Here is an 18,591-nt window from a genome sequence, read left to right as displayed (position 1 = left end):
CTGTACTTTCACTCTGTTTAGTGCTAGCTTATTTCCCGGGTTGCAGGAGAAACTATGGTAAGATTAATAGGTAGATTTTAGGAAAACTATTCTGTAAAGGTAATCTTCCTAATGGATAGTTGTTTATAGGAAGCCTTTTTGCCATGAAGAAATATGACAACATTGGGAGCACATTAAACTTTACAGAATCATCAGTGACTCCTTGCTGAAGCAGCTATTTCTTTTAGCCACTAGTTTCTAGGGGAAATTTACATAATTTTTTCAAAAGGTTAGTTAGAAGGTGTGTACATTAAACTTTGTATCCAGTCATGCTTGCCTTGTAGAGTGTTCTAGTGGTTTTATTACCGGACGCTGATTCCTCCCTGCTGTTGTTTCTCAGAATCTTCAGTGGCCTCTTCCCACGGGGCTCGATGCCTGTCCTCCGAGCACGCTGTGATTGTGAAGGAGCAGACTGCCCAGGCGATTGCAAACACAGCACATGCCTATGAGAACAGTGGCGTGGAAGCTGCCCTGAGTGAGGTGAGGGGGCCTGGAAGTCCGGAATCCAGAGGGGCGGGCTTCCGGCAGTAAGTGCCGCAGTTTTCTCATGTTTCTGTTATTCTGTATCTGCTGCGTTTAACCAATCCCTCTTTATTTCTGTTTTTTTCTTACTCTTTCTCTCCATTCTGCTGCCACAGCTTAAGGAAGCTGAACCCAAGAAGTCCATGCCCCCGGAAACAAAGCTTGCAGAGCAGGCAGAGCAGCCCCCACAGGCTCGTGACGCAGAGTCTGCTGCCCAGCCTAATGCTGAGGTCTCTGAAGTCGAGATTCCCAGTGTGGGAAGGATTCTGGTTAGATCTGATGCAGATGGATATGATGAGGAGGTACAGAGATGAGTCAGGGTCTAGCTGTCTGTTGTCAGTCTTGTATTTCCTTCTCACGTGACTGAGCATAGCTGTGTAAGGTGTTCGGCAACAGTATTTTCTCTTTGACACAGGAGGTGGGCGAGAGGGCCTTAGTCTCCATCCTACACTGCCGCCAGCAGGTCTCTACTCAGGCCTGCCCTCACGAGGCGGCGGCTTAGAGAGCTGGAATTTAGTTCCATGTGTCGTATCCTGAACAAAAAATTGCCCTTTAAATTAGGAGTCTTTGGTAATATTAGTCCATTGCATTTCCTCCAAACATGAAAATTTCAGTTGTCTAGTGGTCAGGTCAAATGTGAGTTGACCTTGTTTTAACTCCGAAGCTGTAGACTTCCAGGTTGTTCGCTGTCTGCCTCCTTTGCAGTTGTCCCCACACACTAACAGTCACGGATCCTGTCCTCAGGTTTCTGTGGGATGGTTATTTTTTTTAATCATAGCAAGGTTTTCGCTTTATAAAGTCCTGTTTGTGTACCTGCTAGTTTCAGACTGTTTGAAATGTGCTGTTCACCCAGGTAAAACTCTGAAAGACTGGTGTATTTAGGATGGACACCCAAACCTCAGAACGCAATTGGGATTCTCACTTCAGACCTTTCCCCTCTGAGAGCTATAATTTACCTTGATTGTGTAGCAGTGCCATATCGTAGCTATTTTTAGACATACACCTTTATTCATCTGCCAAATTAGAGAGAGTCTGTAGGGGTAGATTGTCACGGGCACGGTCTTGTGGTCGTGCAGAGGGCCAGGGGCTGCTAGTGTTGAACGGGGCGTGGGAGCCTGCCCCCGCGGTGGCTGCTGGCCAGGGGGCATGCCACCCTGCTTCCCTGCGGCAGTCTGCTCACCTTTCTCTCACAGTCTTCTTCTGAACCTTTCTTCTCTGCTTTCTCTCTGTGTTTTGTGCCCTCTTGTGGTAGGTGATGCTGAGCCCTGCCATGCAAGGGGTCATCCTGGCCATAGCTAAAGCCCGTCAGACCTTTGACCGAGATGGGTCTGAAGCAGGGCTTATTAAGGTATCTCTGTTTTTGTCTTGTTTTTTAAATTCTAATTAAATTAGAATTAGGATTAAATCCTAATCCTTGTACCACAGGGATCATCATCATGGGGCAGTGATCATATCAGATGCTAAAAAAGTGTTTTTCATTGAGGTAAAACATAAAACCCCCTTCGCTGCCCGACTAACAGCCCAGCCGTTCCACCGCACTGGTGGATCCTCCCCTCGTGGCACTAACGCGGCCTCGGCGCTCTGTGGCCCACCTGGCCAGGAGTAACCTCCTTGTTCTTAGGAGATGCCTATTAATAAAGCTGTGAATGAGACCTCGCCTTTGTAATTTGGAGGCCATGATATAAGAAAGTAGGCCATGCTTTTTAAGGTGTTTGAATAAAATTTAAGATTCTTAAAGAAATTGCATTTGTTTGGATTTTTAAATTTCAGATCCTTGGTACTCAAAGATATGCCTGAAACAATTAAAACTTTTGTTTTTCTGAGCATTGTATGAGGAAAATGATTTTCTTGTGAGTACAGGATGTCTTTGGTGCCGGAGGAGTTTTGTCCTTTTGAAAGGCAAAGAGATTATAGGTTCCAGTTGCCTCTGTCATTCCTCAATAAGAACGTCTTAGAAGTCGTCTTAGAGTGATGAAAACATCCTTAGGCAGTGGTTTCTGTGTGTACAAGCCCACCATGCCCCCTTTTCTGATTACCAATTCTGTCTTCAATAGGCATTCCATGAAGAGTACTCCAGGCTGTATCAGCTCGCCAAGGAGACCCCCACCTCTCACAGTGATCCTCGTCTTCAGCACGTGCTTGTCTACTTCTTCCAAAACGAAGCACCTAAAAGGGTAGTAGAGCGGACCCTTCTGGAACAATTTGCTGATAAAAATCTTAGCTATGATGAAAGGTGAGAAGGGAGTGCTTCAGTGAACCACCCTTCCTTCTATCTTGACTAAGTCCTCTGAAGGGGAAACTCATTACTTTCTTAACTTTGTCCACAGGTCGATCAGTATTATGAAGGTGGCTCAAGCAAAACTGAAGGAGATTGGTCCAGATGACATGAATATGGAAGAGTACAAGGTGAGGTCCTCTCTTTACATCTACAAAGCAAACATGTTAATTTCTAAGGCAACCCTAACAATTAAAAAATAAAAATGTAAGGAGGCCAAGGTGTTGAAACATTTGAGGCTGTCATTTATATGTTCTGTTCTTGTGTGCTAAGTCGCTTCAGTCGCGTCCAACTCTTTGTGACCGTATGGACTGTAACTCTCCAGACTCCTCTGTCCATGGGATTCTCCAGGCACGAATACTGGAATGGATTGCCATTTCCTTCTCCAATATGTTCCTCCTAGTATAGTAAATTATACATATGCACAAATATATTTATAATCTACTTTGTACAACTTGTAGTAATATTAATAAATTTTATATATAAGCTATAAAGCAAACAATTTTATATTATCGCCAAGTGACTCCCACCCCCTCTCAAAAAAAACTGAGTCAGAATGATCTTTTCTTACCCTTTGAATGGCCAGTTTCTTTATTCTATTATTCTCTTCAACTGACCAGCACTTCATTTACCTTAAATACTCACTTTAGCCTTGTCCTAGGCAATACAATTCGTGATTTCACGGTTTTAGTTTGCTTTAAATAATATACAGTTTTCTAATATTTCTGTATTCAAGACTAAAATTTTTATGCATTAAAGTGCATGCATGACTACAAATTTCCAAACACAAAACACATCATGTAGGTACGACGCTGTTGAGTGCCACCTCGCTATGTCCTACTCGCCGCCCCTGGCCCCCACCTCCCCCACCCCCAGGCAAGCTTAGTGTTTTTCCTGAGATTGGAGCGGCCTTGACCTTCTGTCTTCCCTCATCTGAATGGTTTCCTCTGAACTCGGGAGGCCATTCATTCAGACCAGAGTTGAATGACTTTGACATGGGTGTTGGAAGTTAAGATCCGAAATTCTAAAGCTCATGTGAAATGAGTATTTTTGTTCCTCGGCGGCAGGAACAGGACACGGAAAATTAAGGTCAGCGGTAGACTTTTATCATAAATGTCCAGTACTTTATTATCTGAAAGCTTTTGTGTCTCCTGTTTTTGTGCCAGGCCATATGAGCTCCGTAAGTATTAGTACTGAGTTTGAAGCTTGCTGTGGGGAAAAGGGTAGAAGCAGTTTCGGTCATAATCATGAATGGCTGTCATTCGTTTTCAGAAGTGGCATGAAGATTACAGTTTGTTCCGAAAGGTGTCTGTGTATCTCCTGACAGGCCTGGAACTCTATCAGAAAGGAAAGTAAGTGGCGTCTCATGTTACCGAGCGTACTGGTTGTGGATGCCCACCAGGCTCTCTGAGGACCACAGCCCCTTCCACACATACCCTGTGTCTCTGCCTTTTTCAGTGTTCTACTTCACTTTTGCACTGAACATCACGTGTGTGTCTTCATCTTTTATATAATGATAGATTTCTCGGTCGAGAGATATAATGGCCAATTTTCTTTGTGATAAATTAAAATGAACTCAGAAAATGAATTTTAGAGTCAGTGTGGACTGTAGTGAGCCTCTCGTCCACCTCCTTGTTGTAGAGTTGGGAGAAACAGTCCAGGGAAGTGCCATGATTTGCCTTGAGCTTCTTGGCCAGTTTGCAGAGGAGCTGAGGCTACCTGTGGTCTTTGGCTCTCAGGCTTTTCCCCCTGCACCATGCTGCCTCCATGCTTAAGACTTTTCCATCCCTGCAGCCGGTTACATTCTTGTATTAGAGCATGCTGGGGACTAAGCCCTGGGTTTGGGGAAGGAGCACTGAGCTGTTTTCATCAATAACTTTCTCAGGTACCAAGAGGCGCTTTCCTACCTGGTGTACGCCTACCAAAGCAATGCCGCTCTGCTGATGAAGGGGCCCCAGCGGGGCGTGAAGGAGTCGGTGATCGCTTTGTACCGAAGAAAATGCCTTCTGGTGTGTACTCTTTATAGAGCCTGACGATTTTTGTGTTTTATTGTGTTTACCTCTGTTCCTAGAAGCCAGGAAGAAATATAACATAAAAAAAAAAAAACCCTCCTGCAGGCTTTAGGTTGTTCTAAACCCTCAAGAGTAGTTTTACATTGAAACAGATGAAGTTACTTCAGTGAACATCATTCTTCTTCCGCCCCGATAGAAGTTAGATGAGAACCACATCTCCCCTTTCTGGTGCCTTTTGTGTGTGCCGCATTACAGCTTATGTCACACACCTCTCTGCTAGATTGTGAGTTCCGTGAGCGTAGATCCTCTTCTTAAGCAGCCTTGTTCTCTGCGCCTGGCACATGGAAAGCATCTAGGAAACATGTGTTTTCTGTGTTCCCTAACTAGTAGGCTAGTAGACGAGAAGCTGTCGTAATGTCTGAAGAGACTCGTTTTTAAAAGCTTTGAACTGTAAGGACTGGTCCTGCCGTCGCGTTAACATCCTTGCCATGAACCACAGGCGATCTCGCCCGGTCGTTTTGCTCTTGGCTGCTGCGTGGGCAGGCCCACCATGGTCTGTCCACCTCCCCGGGGTCCCTCCAGGCGCTTGTCCTTCAGAAAGCCGCAGAGGCGGCTTAACCTCAGGCTGAGCTTGCCTTGGGCCTCCCTGCCACCCAGCAGGATCACCCTCCACCCGGAGTGAGGCCCGCATTTCTGCCACTACCTTTTGTTAATGCCAAATGGAGATTAAGTTGTGACATGTATGTATCTCAGAAACTTCATTTTCTGGTTATCCTTGGATTCCTGGGTCAGTTGTAGATATGGCATGGCACTTTGAAGCTGAAAAGGGAGCCTTGTAGATTTGATGGACCACAAATGCTTTTATGTTTTAAATCACCAAATAGAGATTACGTTTTGAACGTCCTGCTCAGCTGCCACAGGAAGGCACTAATCAGGATTTGGCTTCTTTCCGCCTCTGGGTCTCAACTCCCGGTGTGTGTCAGAATCACCTAAGGGCTTTCACGTGTTGGTGGCCCAGGCCTCTCCCAGACGGTTAAACCAGTCTCCTGGTGAGGGGCCTGGGCAGCACCTTGTCTTCTGCAGGTGATTTTTGATTTTTGGTGAAGAGTGAGAACCATAGAATAGGTCTTTTGATAGAAACAGGTGTTAAATATGACCTTGACTTATAAGTTTAGGCCACTTGGTCATAGGCTTTGCTGCATTCAGATCACCTTGGGGGCATTAAAAAAAAAAAATCCCAGTGTCTAGGTCAGCCAAATACCAATCAAATTGGCATGAGTGGGTTGGGGCATCTGTGGTTTTTAAGGATCCCCAGGCAATTCCAATGTACAATGAAGTTTGGGAACTACTTTTTTAAATATTTTTTGAGACTTTTTTCCCCATTGTTTTTATCCATAGGAACTGAATGCCAAAGCAGCTTCTCTCTTTGAAACAAACGATGAGCACTCTGTAACAGAGGGCATTAATGTGATGAATGAGTTGATCATTCCCTGCATTCACCTTATCATTAATAACGACATCTCCAAGGATGACCTGGATGCCATTGAGGTCATGAGAAACCACTGGTGCTCTTACCTGGGGCAGGATATCGCAGGTGTGGTGTTTGTTGCCGTTGCCAGTAATTTCTGAGACCCTTGAGAGTTCTGGAAATGCAGTGGACTCACTCTGCAGCACTGGTTGTCACACCTTTTTAAGGGATTGGAATCCCTTGGCATGTAAATGCGTGCAAGTGTACCTGCTGTACTGAAACAAGAAACAGGGCCCCGAACCCCTGTCCTTAGCCTCCCTTATCTCCGCTGATGGCTGAATCACCTCCACAGCCGGCCACACAGCGCTATTTGAGAAAAAAAATCACTGCTCTCCAGCAGTGTTAGACTGCTGTTACTCTTGCACCTGCCAAAATCTGAACTTGAAGTTTGTAGTTTAAATATTAAAAAAATCTGTTTTTGCTGCTTGATTACCTGTTGGTGCCATAATTAAATTTTCCTATGACTTGAAGTTGTAAGACATAAACATTTTATTAACTATGATGCCTTCAAGGTTAATAAATTAGTAAAGGGGATGTTTGTGCCTGTCCAAAGCATTTTGGAAAGGGAGCCTAAAACTAGATATTTTTAGGCGAGTTTGGTTGACTTAGAAAGTTGTTAATGTATCCTAATATGAAGCCTCTTTGTTGCTTACTGATGTAAAGATATTCTGTTGATTTGTCAAAGTGTTCAAGTTTATGATATATATTGAAAAAATCTATAATAATTAGTAGCTAAGAATTTCATTTTAATGTTTTCAGTTTTTGTTTAAACTATGTGTGACGTTATAGCCTTACTTAATGCCGTGTACACACTGGTATATTTTAATTGAAGGATAAGACCAGTGTTATCTTTATGGCAGTATGTTTACAGCACATTATATTTATGGCACTTTCTCAACTTTTAAAGGATGATCGACTAAAAGACATGTCCATAATGAAGTGAGTATATAGTGTTATCCTGGCGCATGTCAGATGACTTAAAACAATGACCTAAAACTTTGCTGTAGTCGGCAAATAGGTCTTTGCGCTTGATTTGGTCTAAAGGAATCGTCATTTTTCATTAGCTGGCCAGAACAGTGCTTTGAACTTGGAGATTGTTACAGACTTACTAGTTTTAACTCAAGAGATTTATTTAGCTGTATACTAACCATCCATTTTCCCTCCACAGAAAATCTGCAACTGTGCTTAGGGGAATTTCTACCCAGACTTCTAGATCCTTCTGCAGAAATCATTGTCTTAAAGGAGCCTCCAACTATTCGGCCCAATTCTCCCTATGACCTTTGTAGCCGATTTGCAGCTGTCATGGAGTCAATTCAAGGAGTGTCAACTGTGACAGTGAAATAAGCCCCCACGTGTTCAAGACCCAGCCTGGTCTTTGGTTGACCGTCTGTTGCACAGAAGTCTGTTGTCACAGTGTTTACCCTACGAAAGGGATTAGGTGGGAAAGTGAGACTCAGATCCAGATCCTAACTATGCTGTGTGTGTAAAGAAGGATTGAAAATAAAACTGCACTTTTTAGGTACAGAATCATAGAAGTGACTTCACAAAAAAAGGCAGGAACCAGTGTATTAAGGCGTTGATTTGTGGCAGAAGCCCTGAAATGTCTCTTGTCCCTACAAGACAGCCTGGGCTTTTCTGAGCCTCAGAGTATCCTTCAGGCATAAGTATTTTTGACAGCAGACTAGAAGGGTGATTCATCAGGACCTGAACTGTATGAACAGCTACTCGTTATTTTATCAGATGCAGATGACATTAAAAAAAAATTTAACTGCAAGGGAGGAGATGAAAAAATGGGTTGTTGCCTGGCTCTTGACAGGAGATGAAAAAATAGGTTGTTGATGAGCCGCCACCCTTTCACATGTGGGTAGAACATAAGGTCATGTGGCAGTAAGATGCTGAAAAGTCAAAAGAAAGCTGCCTCTCCTTTCTTTCTTCTATTTTATTTTATATTTTTAAATAAACCAGAAAACCTCATACTCAGTCCTGAGTGAAAGAAAGGAGAAAGCATTAAGGACATCAGATGGAATAGCAGCATTGTGAAACTTGACTAAAGATCACATTTTCAATGTTGTAAACTATTTAAAGGTAAAATTTTCTAGCATCTGAAAATGGCTAAAACACATGGCTAAGGCTCCTGCTGGTCCAGAAGAACATTTCGATGCCCCGCCCCCTTTTTTCCTTTTAAAAAATAGGGGATGTGGGTTTGTAAAAAGAAAAAGACTATATATATATATGTATATGTAGAGAGAGAAATATCCCATTGACCATTTTTAAAAGGCTCCAGATTGGGTATTATGTTTTAACCAAATTTTAAAGATTGCCAGGGGAATTGTGGGAGGGTCAAAGACTTGCTACAACTATGCAGATTTTATAAATGTGCAATAAAAGTATTTGTTTTACCTTTGGTATGCAGTATGGCCTTTGTTTATATATGTTCTATTTTGGAAACGGATGGACTCAGTAAGCATTTCTCATGTTTCAGTTTTTCTTCTTAAAAAGAAAAGGGCAGATTAAAGAGTTAAGAAGCTTGATGGGAATGAAAAGTGTCAACTAAAAATAGTCACAACCTGAAAGCAGAGAGTGGTTTTATTCAGTGGGAATTTTTAGAACTTCAAGCCTGGGAGGCAGCCTCTCAAGTAGCCCTGAGAAACTGCTCCAAGGAGGCGATGGGGGAAGGAGTCAGGTTATACAGAAGTTTGTACCAAAGAAAGGCAGGTAGTCTGAACATCAAAGATTACTGTTAATTAAGGAAAACCAGCTATCATGTTTAGCGCTCTTGTCTGTATGGAAAGATGCAAGCATCTGGGCTCACTGCACTCATTCCTTTCATATGCATCTCAGCTATCTGGGGGCATCGTTCTCCATTTTCGGGTCCTTTGGGCTCAGAAATGAATATGTGGAGGGCCTGAATCACAGATGGCTGTGACCTCCTTTCTAGATATGGCAGGAGATACTCCATTTCACAAAGGCAAGTCACTTCTTAAGCAGCATCTAGTGGTGTCTGATCTGTTTTCATCTCATTTGCTAGTTGCATTGTATGTAAGTGTATCCACATTGTAATTTGATTTAGAAGTCAAAAAAGTTATTTTCTTGAAGCTGAATTTTTTATATTTTGGTCTTATGAATGGTTACGCCATCCTTTACAGATGTCCAGAGGTGCTTTTGTGTTTTAAAGCTCACTGCAAAGATTTTTTTCATGGGGAATTGATTAATTTTCTTACTCATTGATTGTGTGTGTGCTAAGTTGCTTCAGTCATGTCTGACTCTTTGCGACCCCATGGATTGTAACTCTCCAGACTCCTCTGTCCATGGGATTCTCCAGGCAAGAATACTGGAGTGGGTTGCCATTTCCTCCTCCAGGGGATCTTCTCTGGAGATCCACGGAGCAAACCCACGTCTCTTGGCATTGGCTGGTGGGTTCTTTACCATTAGTGCCACCTGGGAAGACTTTTACTGTTTACCATTTGCCCTTGGCTTTTAAATCCCTGTCATTACTGAGTGGTGTGCACAGTTATGTAACAACCCTGGGATGCTAATGAGGACTGTTGGCTTGCCCAAGGTCACAGGTGTCCTAGGTGGTGGAGCCAGGACACTTGTCCTTGGTGTGTCTCACTTCACAACCTGTGCTACTAACAACTACTCGACTGCCCTTGGAAGTCTTGTAAGATCTTTTGCTTTTTCACATTAGTTATTTCCTGATCAGCTTTTGAAAATCTACAGTTGTTGAAGAAATGAACAGCTGGACATCTGTAGTGGTGGATCTGCTCAGACCACCCAGCAGGGTGCTGGGGCTGCCTTAGGTACTGCTTGATTTCTTTTAGGGTCAGGAAAGTGCCTCAGGCTAAGAATGGTTTTACTTACTTCAAGGGTTGTGAAAAAGCAGGATGAGCAGAAGGGACGTTGGGGCCAAGGTGGGGAAAGAACCAACCTGACCCTTAACCTGGGATGATTCAAGAGTTTGGGCAGGTTACACGACTTCTGCATGACTTCCCTGGAGACTGGGATTCGCCTCTCCCTGGTTAACTGGCCTTGCAGTCCTCTTCTGTTGGGGTTTGTTAGCTCTTTTAAGAACTTTTTTTCGGTCTGTCAGTTGTGTCCGACTCTGCGACCCCATGGACTGCACACACCAGCCTTCCCTGTCCTTCACAATCTCCTGGAGTTTGCTCAAACCCATGTCCATTGAGTCGGTGATGCCATCCAACCATCTTATCCTCTGTCATCTTTTCCTGCCTTCAATCTTCCCCAGCATCAGGGTCTTTTCCAATGAGTTGGCTCTTTGCATCAGGTGGCCAAAGTATTGGAGCTTCAGCTTCAGCATCAGTCCTTCCAATGAATATTCAGGGTTGATTTCCTTTAGGATGGACTGGTTTAATCTCCATGCAGTCCAAGGGACTCTCCAGAATCTTCTCCAGTGCCACAGTTTGAAAACACCGATTTCCTGACTGGGTTGGACAATTAGAGCCCACATGCCACAACTAAGACCCACTACAGCAAATAAATAAATCAATATTTAAAAAAATAATCTCTTAGTTCTTTGTTATGGCAGGAATCCCAACTACTAGCTCTTGTGTGGGGTATTTTACGATTGTTCAGAGAACCCTGTGCAAAACCTCCGCATCATTCCCTGGTGCAGCGTTGGGACTTTCTGACTGAGCTCTCCCACTCCTCTCAGCTCTTGCTCTCGCCCCTCCCACCTTCCAGCAATGCTCCGGACAGTGCCCCCCAGACTGCCTTCCCCAGCACCCATTCAGGTTACAGAAAACTTAACCATCCACGCACCAGTAAAAGGCAGGAGGACTGGTGCTGCTGCCTCGCCCCACCCAAGCCAGCCCCCTGCCTCGGGCTGCTCCAGTGGTGGTCAGGCACCCTCCTCTGTGCCTCCGTCATCCAGCAGTTTCCGCCGCTCAGCAGGGTGGGATGGGTACATTTCAGATACCATCTTCCCTGCTGGGAACAGCTGCATCTGTGAGTGGTTCTCCTGTGGTCCATCTCCCCACCCCCTCCCCTCCCAAGGAAGGGTGGAGACATCACAATGCTCCCGACTGTTGTGAATTCCCTTCCAGGAATCCTCCCTGCTGAGTCTGGGTGTTTCTCTTCGGCGGGCTGTGTGAAGGCTGACCACCAGTTTACTTCTTAGCAGCAGAGTGGTGAGCCCCTGTCTTTAGAGTGAGTACTAGTACTAAGTCAATTCACTCTCTCTTTGCAGCTATTAAGGACTAGCCTGCCAGGCTCCTCTGTCCAGAACACAGGGTTTCCTGAAGAACCCAAGGCATATGTCACCCATTGGATTTAGCTTTGAGGTACTATTCAAAATTCTGGGCAACTATCGATATGGCTGAGATAGCAAGAACACCTGGCTTTAAAAATAAATCCACAAATTAGAGTGGAATGTGATTCCAGTTTCTTTCAGTTCTATATCAGAGGCCAGTGACTACAAACATTTTCCGACCTCTGAGTTTTGTGTTACCCTAACCCTGGCTGCTAAGACACACCTCCAGTCCAGAAGCCCATGAAACTATTTCTGATTTTCCTCCCATTCCAAAATGTGTCTCACCCTTGCGACTTTCCCCTTAGAGCTAGTCCCAGAGGCTCAGAAGGGTAACAGATGAATATTTTAACAGGGACTTTCTGGAATGCCTTCTTTGCAAATCGTGAAATGTTCAGATTCAAAGGAAGGCCAGGGGAGAAGATAGCATGGAACTCATCAAATTCTAACTGCATCAGGTGTGGCAAGTCCCTGAGTTATTTTCTTACGACGCCTTGCACATAATAAAAGCTTTCGGCTTGAAACCTTAATTGATTGATGTCCCTTTTTGTTTCTCATACATATGACAACACACTTCTTCATGTGTAACCACAATAAAGAAATGTTTTTAATGCTAATTTGCCACAAATGTATGAGAAAAGACTGAGCTGAAGTTAAGATTTAATAAGTTCTATTTTTATTTCTCATTATTTTCCCTACAAAGTAGCAGGTAGATAAGCACGGTGGCAGTTTTAGGTGAAAAGCATCTTCAGATTCTTTCTCAAAAAGTAGATTCTGTCCAGAATGCAAATTACTTCCTTCAGGGGATGACATGCTATTGACTGCTTGGGAATCAATCAACAGTGCCTGCTCCACTCCTGAATTTTTTTTAAATGCCTTTGTGTCCTTTTTAAAGGAGAGTTAGGAAGACAGACTTTTTTTTTTCCCCCCTTAACAGATGTTTAGTTTGTGCCCTTTCTTTGCAGAGGAAGTCATAATCACACACTGATGGAAAACATCATCAGCACCTGCACCCTGGGGATTAGGGTGAGGGCTGCAAGCCACCAGCAGGAGCAGGTGAGCTATCTGACAACAAAGACCCTGTTTAAACCCCAACAAATGCACAGAGCGCAAGATTTTTCTTATAGGTCTTTTTTTTTCTTCTGCTTGGGTGCTAGTTTTTCTAGTTTTTCCTTTGTTCAGCCCATCCCCATGAAGCAACCAGTTGGGGTGATGAGAGAATGCCACGGCATCCAAACCTGGGATTCAGGTCTCTGCCAGCTAATTACTCACTGTGGGCATGTTGCCTAAATTCTTCGTTTCCTCATTAGGAAAACAAATAATATCTGTTCTCCCCAGCTCAAAAAAAAAAACACCAAAAAACCAACCCTCAAAACAACAGTAAATAAAGCACAAGATATGTGAAAGTGCATTGTCATTCTTAATCCCCACCCGGCTGTGTGGCAGGGATATGGCACAGGGACAAGTTGTTAGGAAAGTGGGGTGGGCTCCTGCAGGTCAGCTGAGCTCCTATTCCCGGCCCCACGCTTGGCTTCCTGTGGTTCTAAGAACACAGATAACATTCTTCAGGCCTTACAGGCCCTGCATGGTCTGGTTCCTTCCTATTTCACCAACCTTGCCTTGCACTTTCTTCTTTCTCCATCTAGAACTGCTGTCCACCCTTCAGCTTTTAGCCAGTTACCATTTCCTTAGGGTGCCCACTCATTGAACCTAACCAGGTTAAATTCCTCCTATTGCATGATCTTATAGAACTATGTGTTACTGTTGTTTAGTCACTCGGTCGTGTCTGACTCTCTTGCAACACCATGGATTGTGGCCCGCTGGGATCCTCTGTCCATGGGATTTCCCAGGCAAGAATACTGGAGTGGGTTGCCATTTCCTTCTCTAGGGGATCTTCCCCACCCAGGAATCAAACCCATGTCTCCTGCATTGGCAGGTGGATTCTTTATCACTGAGCTACTAGGGAAGCCCATGGGACCATGTACCTTTCCAAATTTGTAAAGTTTGTCACAATTATAATTTGCACTGATGTGACTCCCTGTCAGTATTTGTCTACCCTAATTGCCTAGATGAGGGGCAGGGACAAGTTTTGTCTTATTCCTGGTTGTTAGCACAATGCCTGGCATGTGGTAGGTAGACAGTAATATTTGTTCAAAGAGTGAATGAATGACCAGATGGATGAATGATGACATGGGTCCTCCTTGGAGATCCTATGGGATCCAAGGAGAACTCTTGGATATTTGAGCTTCACTCCTGATTGAAACTTGGCCTCAAGATCTTTGAAATGTAATCCAGAAAGAATAGTTGATAAAAAGGGCATCAAAACCAGAGAAAGCCAGAATACAAATTTGATGCAATCCCCTTTTATACTCAAAATTTCATTTACCTGAGGTTTTTGGATCTGTGTATGTGAAGTGAAGATACACAAAAGGATATGTAAAAGGGAAAAGAGTTTTCTGGAGAAACTGACCCCTACAGGATGCTATTCTGGGTGAGAAGGTAAGTGAGTCAGATACTGCAGGCAAAGTTGCACCTGGGCAGGCTCATTTCCTCAGAAAAAATAAAGGGAACTGCTATGGTCTACGCTGGCAAATGGTTTATTCTTGTATGTGCATATTCTTGCTTGAATGAGAATGCCAGGGCTAGGCCAGGCGAGAAGGAGAGGCATCTGAACACAAGCACACCACTAGCGTGTGCAGGGAAGGTCTCCTCGGTCCTGCGAGCAAAGGTGCCTTTGCCCTTGGAGAAGGGACCTATCTGAGGACATTGGGAACCCTTAGTTGTTCTCCTGCAGGAATTGTTGATGGGTCAGTGGTGACTCTCAGCTGATTGGGGAGAGGGAGGCAGACGGTAGTGAAACGAAGAGGGTGGATTTGCAGGGTAATTTCAGCTGATGAGCAGGTTTATGAGCAAGCAGGAGGCTTCCTCTTGAGGACCTGCAGAAATTCCTAGGGAAGACCTGGGGCTGGTGGTCAGGAAAGGGGGACAAGCAAAGGAACTGGGGTCGTTGTTGTGAAAGGGACTTTATTGGTAGCTACAGCCTAGGTAGGTCATCTGACATTTGGATTAAAATGTAAGGGATTTATTATGTGAGTTTACATATGGTAAAAGGTATTTCCAGCGAGCTGACAATTCTTTCCATGTATATGCCCATGTTGGGCAGTCCTTGGGCACAGCCACGCCAGAGATCTTCCTAGTGCCAGTGCTGAAGGTGCCCTGTTCTGGGCAAACCAGGATTGTTGGCCACCCTATCTCACTCACACCATTTCTTACCTTCATGTTGGGGAGACAGAGCAGACTACATACAGCCTCCTAACATAGCAGAAATAATAATATGTCTTCCCTTTGGAATATTAAGAATCTACAAAACAGCAAAGATATATTGTGACGCTCCCTTTCAAATCATGCACCTGAAGCTGAAAATGAAGGCAAGGAGGTTTCCTATCCTGAGGTGCTATTCTAGGCCAATATTTCATTTTCAATTGCCAAGGTATATTCTTAAGCTTTTCTGTCTACATGTGTAGTAGACTAGTTTTTCTAGGATGGATGCAATTTTGTAATGTTTTTCTTGGTAATAGAAGAATCAAGTATATAATTCATAAGTTTAAAAGCATTTTATGTAAATAAAATCTAAATCAGATAAATATGTTTTTAGAAACTGTGCTTTGATTTTTCATTCTGAAATTAGGATCATCACATCACTAAGACAGTCAAATTCCTGAACAAACAGGACAGTGACCACTACCCCTAAAATGAGGCAAACAAATATACAGTGAAGAGGGTAAGGAAGAAAAAGGATTCTACTGACATTCCTGTGTCCCAGAGATTCCTTGGCAGAAGCTTGTCCTAGGTGAACAGGGTCCCAGGTCTTGGCATTAGGTAGAACGAGCCATCAGATACCTGTGCTGGCGCACAGGATGGCGGGGCAGTTGTAGGAACAGCCATGTGGGGAGAAGACACATCTTCTTTTCCCAGGTAGGCTGAGAAGATGAGGAGTAATCCACCAAGGGCCAGGAAAACACCAGCAGCCCAGCCCAGGTAGAGGGCATCTCCAAACTCCCACCGAGGCACGATCTCAGGGATGCTGTCATCCCAGAAGTCTTGGATTGTGGTGTAGGCCACCCAGGAGACTGGAAGGAGGGTAGTGGCTGCAGCTGATGCCTCCAAAGTCCCTCCCAGGAGGCAAAACCTCCTTTTCAGCACTCGTCTGATCCTGTGAAACTGGAAGCATTCGGCCCCAAAGCCAGAGAGCAGAAGCCCTGCAAGTCCGAGCCCATGGGAGGCCACCATGAGGATGCGGGATGCCTGAAGCTCCCGGGGCAGAGACAGGAAGGACTCAAAGGCCTTGCACACGGTGGCGACTTCCTCCTGATCCACGCAGACCTCCCAAAGCCCCATGGTCCAGGTCTCCATTTCGTTCAACTCCAGACTGAGAGTCTTCCACTCGGGAAGGACGGTGGTGATGCATAAGCAGACGCAGCCAAGGAGAGAAAGGAGCAGTCCCCCTAGCTGGGTTTTCCCCTGGAAACTCCAGGACATGGTTACTCCCACCAGAGAATAAAGGCAGAAAGCAAAGGAGGAGAGGCGGCTCAGTGACTGCGTCAGGCAGGACTTTTCCAAAGTTGAGTGGAAGGTCTTTCACGTTTGGAGAGGGTTCCTGTTTCAGTTTTCTAGACAGCTGGTGCCAGGAACTTGGCAATGTTTGGGTTTAGGGGGTGTGCCCAACACTGGCTTTGGGGGTGGATCCTGGGGGAGGGGCCCATGAGAGGCAAAATAGTCAGATAGTAAACCATCAATACACATTTGATGAGTAAATTAATAAACTTAAAATTACTCCCCAGGTCCAAGAAGACAAGAATGATGTTCTGGGAATACACATTTATGTAATCTTTCTGGAGGGTAACATGACTTCATGTTTTACACTTTTTGTTGTTGCTTTTGGTTAGTTGCTAAGTTGCATCCCACTCTTTTGCGACCGCACGGACTGTAGCCCACCAGGCTCCTCTATCCATGGGATTTTCCAGGCAAGAATAGTGGAGTGGGTTGTCATTTCCTTCTTCAGGGGATCTTCCTGACCCAGGGGTGGAACCCATGTCTCCTGCATCTCCTGCACTGGCAGGCAGATTCTTCACCTCTGAGTCACCAGGGAAGCCTTTTACACTTTAAAATATATACATGGGTGCATACTTGCTCAGTCGTTTCAATCATGTCTGACTCTGTGGGACCTTACGGACTGTCGCCTGTCAAGCTCCTCTGTCCATGAGATTCTCCAGATTCTCCACTGGAGTGGGTTGCCATGCCCTGCTCCTGGAAATATATGCATGCTTTGTCCCAACACCCTACCTCCAAGAATTTACATTAATTTATTGTGAATATATACAAAGATGTATGAAAATATCCTTTGAACTAGTGTTGATCATTGTGTATTATTATGTACAGTTTAGGCAGCTGTTTTAAATTGATGTAGAAGAAATTTTAATGACGTGAAAAATGTTTTTGATATGTTAAGTGACAAAAACAGTGACCAAACAATATACAGGTTCACTTTCACAAAAAAGTGCATATATCTGTATCTATATGTATTAACATATATATGTGTGTGTGTGTATATATATATGTGTGTGTGTGTGTGTGTGTGTGTGTATATATATATGTATACCACAACGTGTTAACCATTGTTATTTTTAGTGGAAACAGCATGGATAGTTTTTTCTTTCTTATTTGTGCCTATGTATTGAGTTGGCCAAAAAATTCATTTGGGGTTTTCCATAGCATATAATGGAAAAACCCAAATGAACCTATAGTCCAGCCCAACATTTTATACATTTTACAGATTTAATCATTTAGTGATTTCGTGGGCAGAAAGAAAACAATCTCCTATCCAAGGAGTTTATTCAGACCCAGAACATAGCAGGAGGTATGCGCTTCCACCTCGGTCTCCGGCTGACAGCAGCTATAAATAGATGGTAGTCACACCAGCCTCCATTCCTATTTGTTGCTGCTGACAAGAGGCAGGTTCCGACAGGAAAGGAAATAATTCGCATTTACTGAGTATGGCTAAATACCAGCCTTTTGGCCAGAGTCTTTATCCTTATTTAATGTTCACACCCCCGCTGTGAGACGCAGGTTAGGTAGCTTGCCAAGGTGCCCCAGCTGGTAAGCAACACATCCGAGTCCTGAGCCCGCGGCTGGGACTCCGAAGTTTCCTCTTTGGCTCCCGCTTCCTGCGCTGCGCCTGCGCACTGGTGACACAGCGTGCCGCTGTGGGCTCATCTTTATGGCAAAACACGAAAGAAAACTGGCATTTATTATATTGAAGACATAAGTGTTGACCAAAGCATTCCCCTATTTACATTTTAACCTGAGTGCCCTGTAGTACACTAGGAAGTGAAAAGGGGGCGTGGGATAGTAAGGGGGAAGCATCTGAAAAAACAGTGTCTTGACTTAACCTGAATGACACCTCAACACTTAAGCAGCCTGATTAACTTACCAGCCTTGTAAGGGGGGACAGAGGTGAGCAGAATCTTCTGGAATGTCTCCTTCTTTTCTTTCATGTTTTATTGTGGAAAATTACAAGCATATACAAAAGTAGAGCAGATGGCATAAAGAAATCTCGTGTACTCTCACTCAGCTTCAGAAATTATTCACTGATAGCAATCTTGTTTCATCCATACCTGCAGCCACAACGCCCGGTCCCTCCTTTAATCCTGCCTTGAAACAAATGGGATGCTCTTTTAAATTGTAGACTCCTTCTGCTGCTTTTATAGCAACCACATGTTCTAATCAAAGCGATGGAAAAATATTATGCTTCCCTGGAAACACTGTCTGCTTGTACTATATCTGTCCAGATTTGTGTTTGACACTTTGCTTCCTGAAACCAGGCATGCCACATGTGTGTGAGACATGTTATGTCAGGAGGAATTCTTTCAGACACTGTTCCTTATTTCTT

The 18,591-nt window shown here is 44.2% G+C and overlaps 2 protein-coding genes and 1 long non-coding RNA gene across 10 annotated transcripts in view; 1 reads left to right on the top strand and 2 right to left on the bottom strand.

Annotated features, from left to right (window-relative positions):
• The window catches only part of USP28 (ubiquitin specific peptidase 28), a 66,242-nt gene extending 57,458 nt beyond the window's left edge, over positions 1-8,784 (top strand). For 4 of the 8 annotated variants that reach the window (XM_043481511.1, XM_043481510.1, XM_043481509.1 and 1 more), the window contains exons 18-26: positions 380-519; positions 678-863; positions 1,814-1,909; positions 2,616-2,794; positions 2,889-2,967; positions 4,109-4,188; positions 4,722-4,845; positions 6,247-6,442; positions 7,545-8,784. In XM_043481511.1, the coding sequence (XP_043337446.1) occupies positions 380-519; positions 678-863; positions 1,814-1,909; positions 2,616-2,794; positions 2,889-2,967; positions 4,109-4,188; positions 4,722-4,845; positions 6,247-6,442; positions 7,545-7,720 (1,256 nt within the window). In that variant the 3' untranslated portion in view covers positions 7,721-8,784. The remainder of the gene's footprint in view (positions 1-379; positions 520-677; positions 864-1,813; positions 1,910-2,615; positions 2,795-2,888; positions 2,968-4,108; positions 4,189-4,721; positions 4,846-6,246; positions 6,443-7,544) is intronic. The other 4 variants (XM_043481514.1, XM_043481513.1, XM_043481512.1 and 1 more) reach the window with 3 other exon arrangements.
• A 6,523-nt stretch (positions 8,785-15,307) lies between these two features.
• Positions 15,308-16,261, bottom strand: CLDN25 (claudin 25). Its single transcript, XM_043482976.1, has one exon. The coding sequence runs from the start codon at positions 16,179-16,181 to the stop codon at positions 15,489-15,491; it is 693 nt and encodes a 230-aa protein (XP_043338911.1). The 5' UTR covers positions 16,182-16,261; the 3' UTR covers positions 15,308-15,488.
• Positions 16,262-17,719: 1,458 nt separating this feature from the next.
• On the bottom strand, positions 17,720-18,351 carry LOC122450625. Its single transcript, XR_006272149.1, has 2 exons — positions 18,133-18,351; positions 17,720-17,915 (listed from the first exon to the last, which is right to left on the bottom strand). It is a non-coding gene; the product is annotated as an uncharacterized LOC122450625 (long non-coding RNA).
• Positions 18,352-18,591: the final 240 nt, after the last annotated feature.

This window comes from Cervus canadensis, chromosome 11 (assembly GCF_019320065.1).
Source record: "Cervus canadensis isolate Bull #8, Minnesota chromosome 11, ASM1932006v1, whole genome shotgun sequence".
In the NCBI taxonomy this organism is placed as follows: Eukaryota; Metazoa; Chordata; class Mammalia; order Artiodactyla; family Cervidae; genus Cervus; species Cervus canadensis.
This window is presented reverse-complemented; position numbering and strand designations above follow the sequence as displayed.

Coding starts and splice junctions, on each gene's coding strand:
- CLDN25 (XM_043482976.1), bottom strand. CDS start 16,181: ATGTCCTGGAGTTTCCAGGGGAAAACCCAGCTAGGGGGACTGCTCCTT.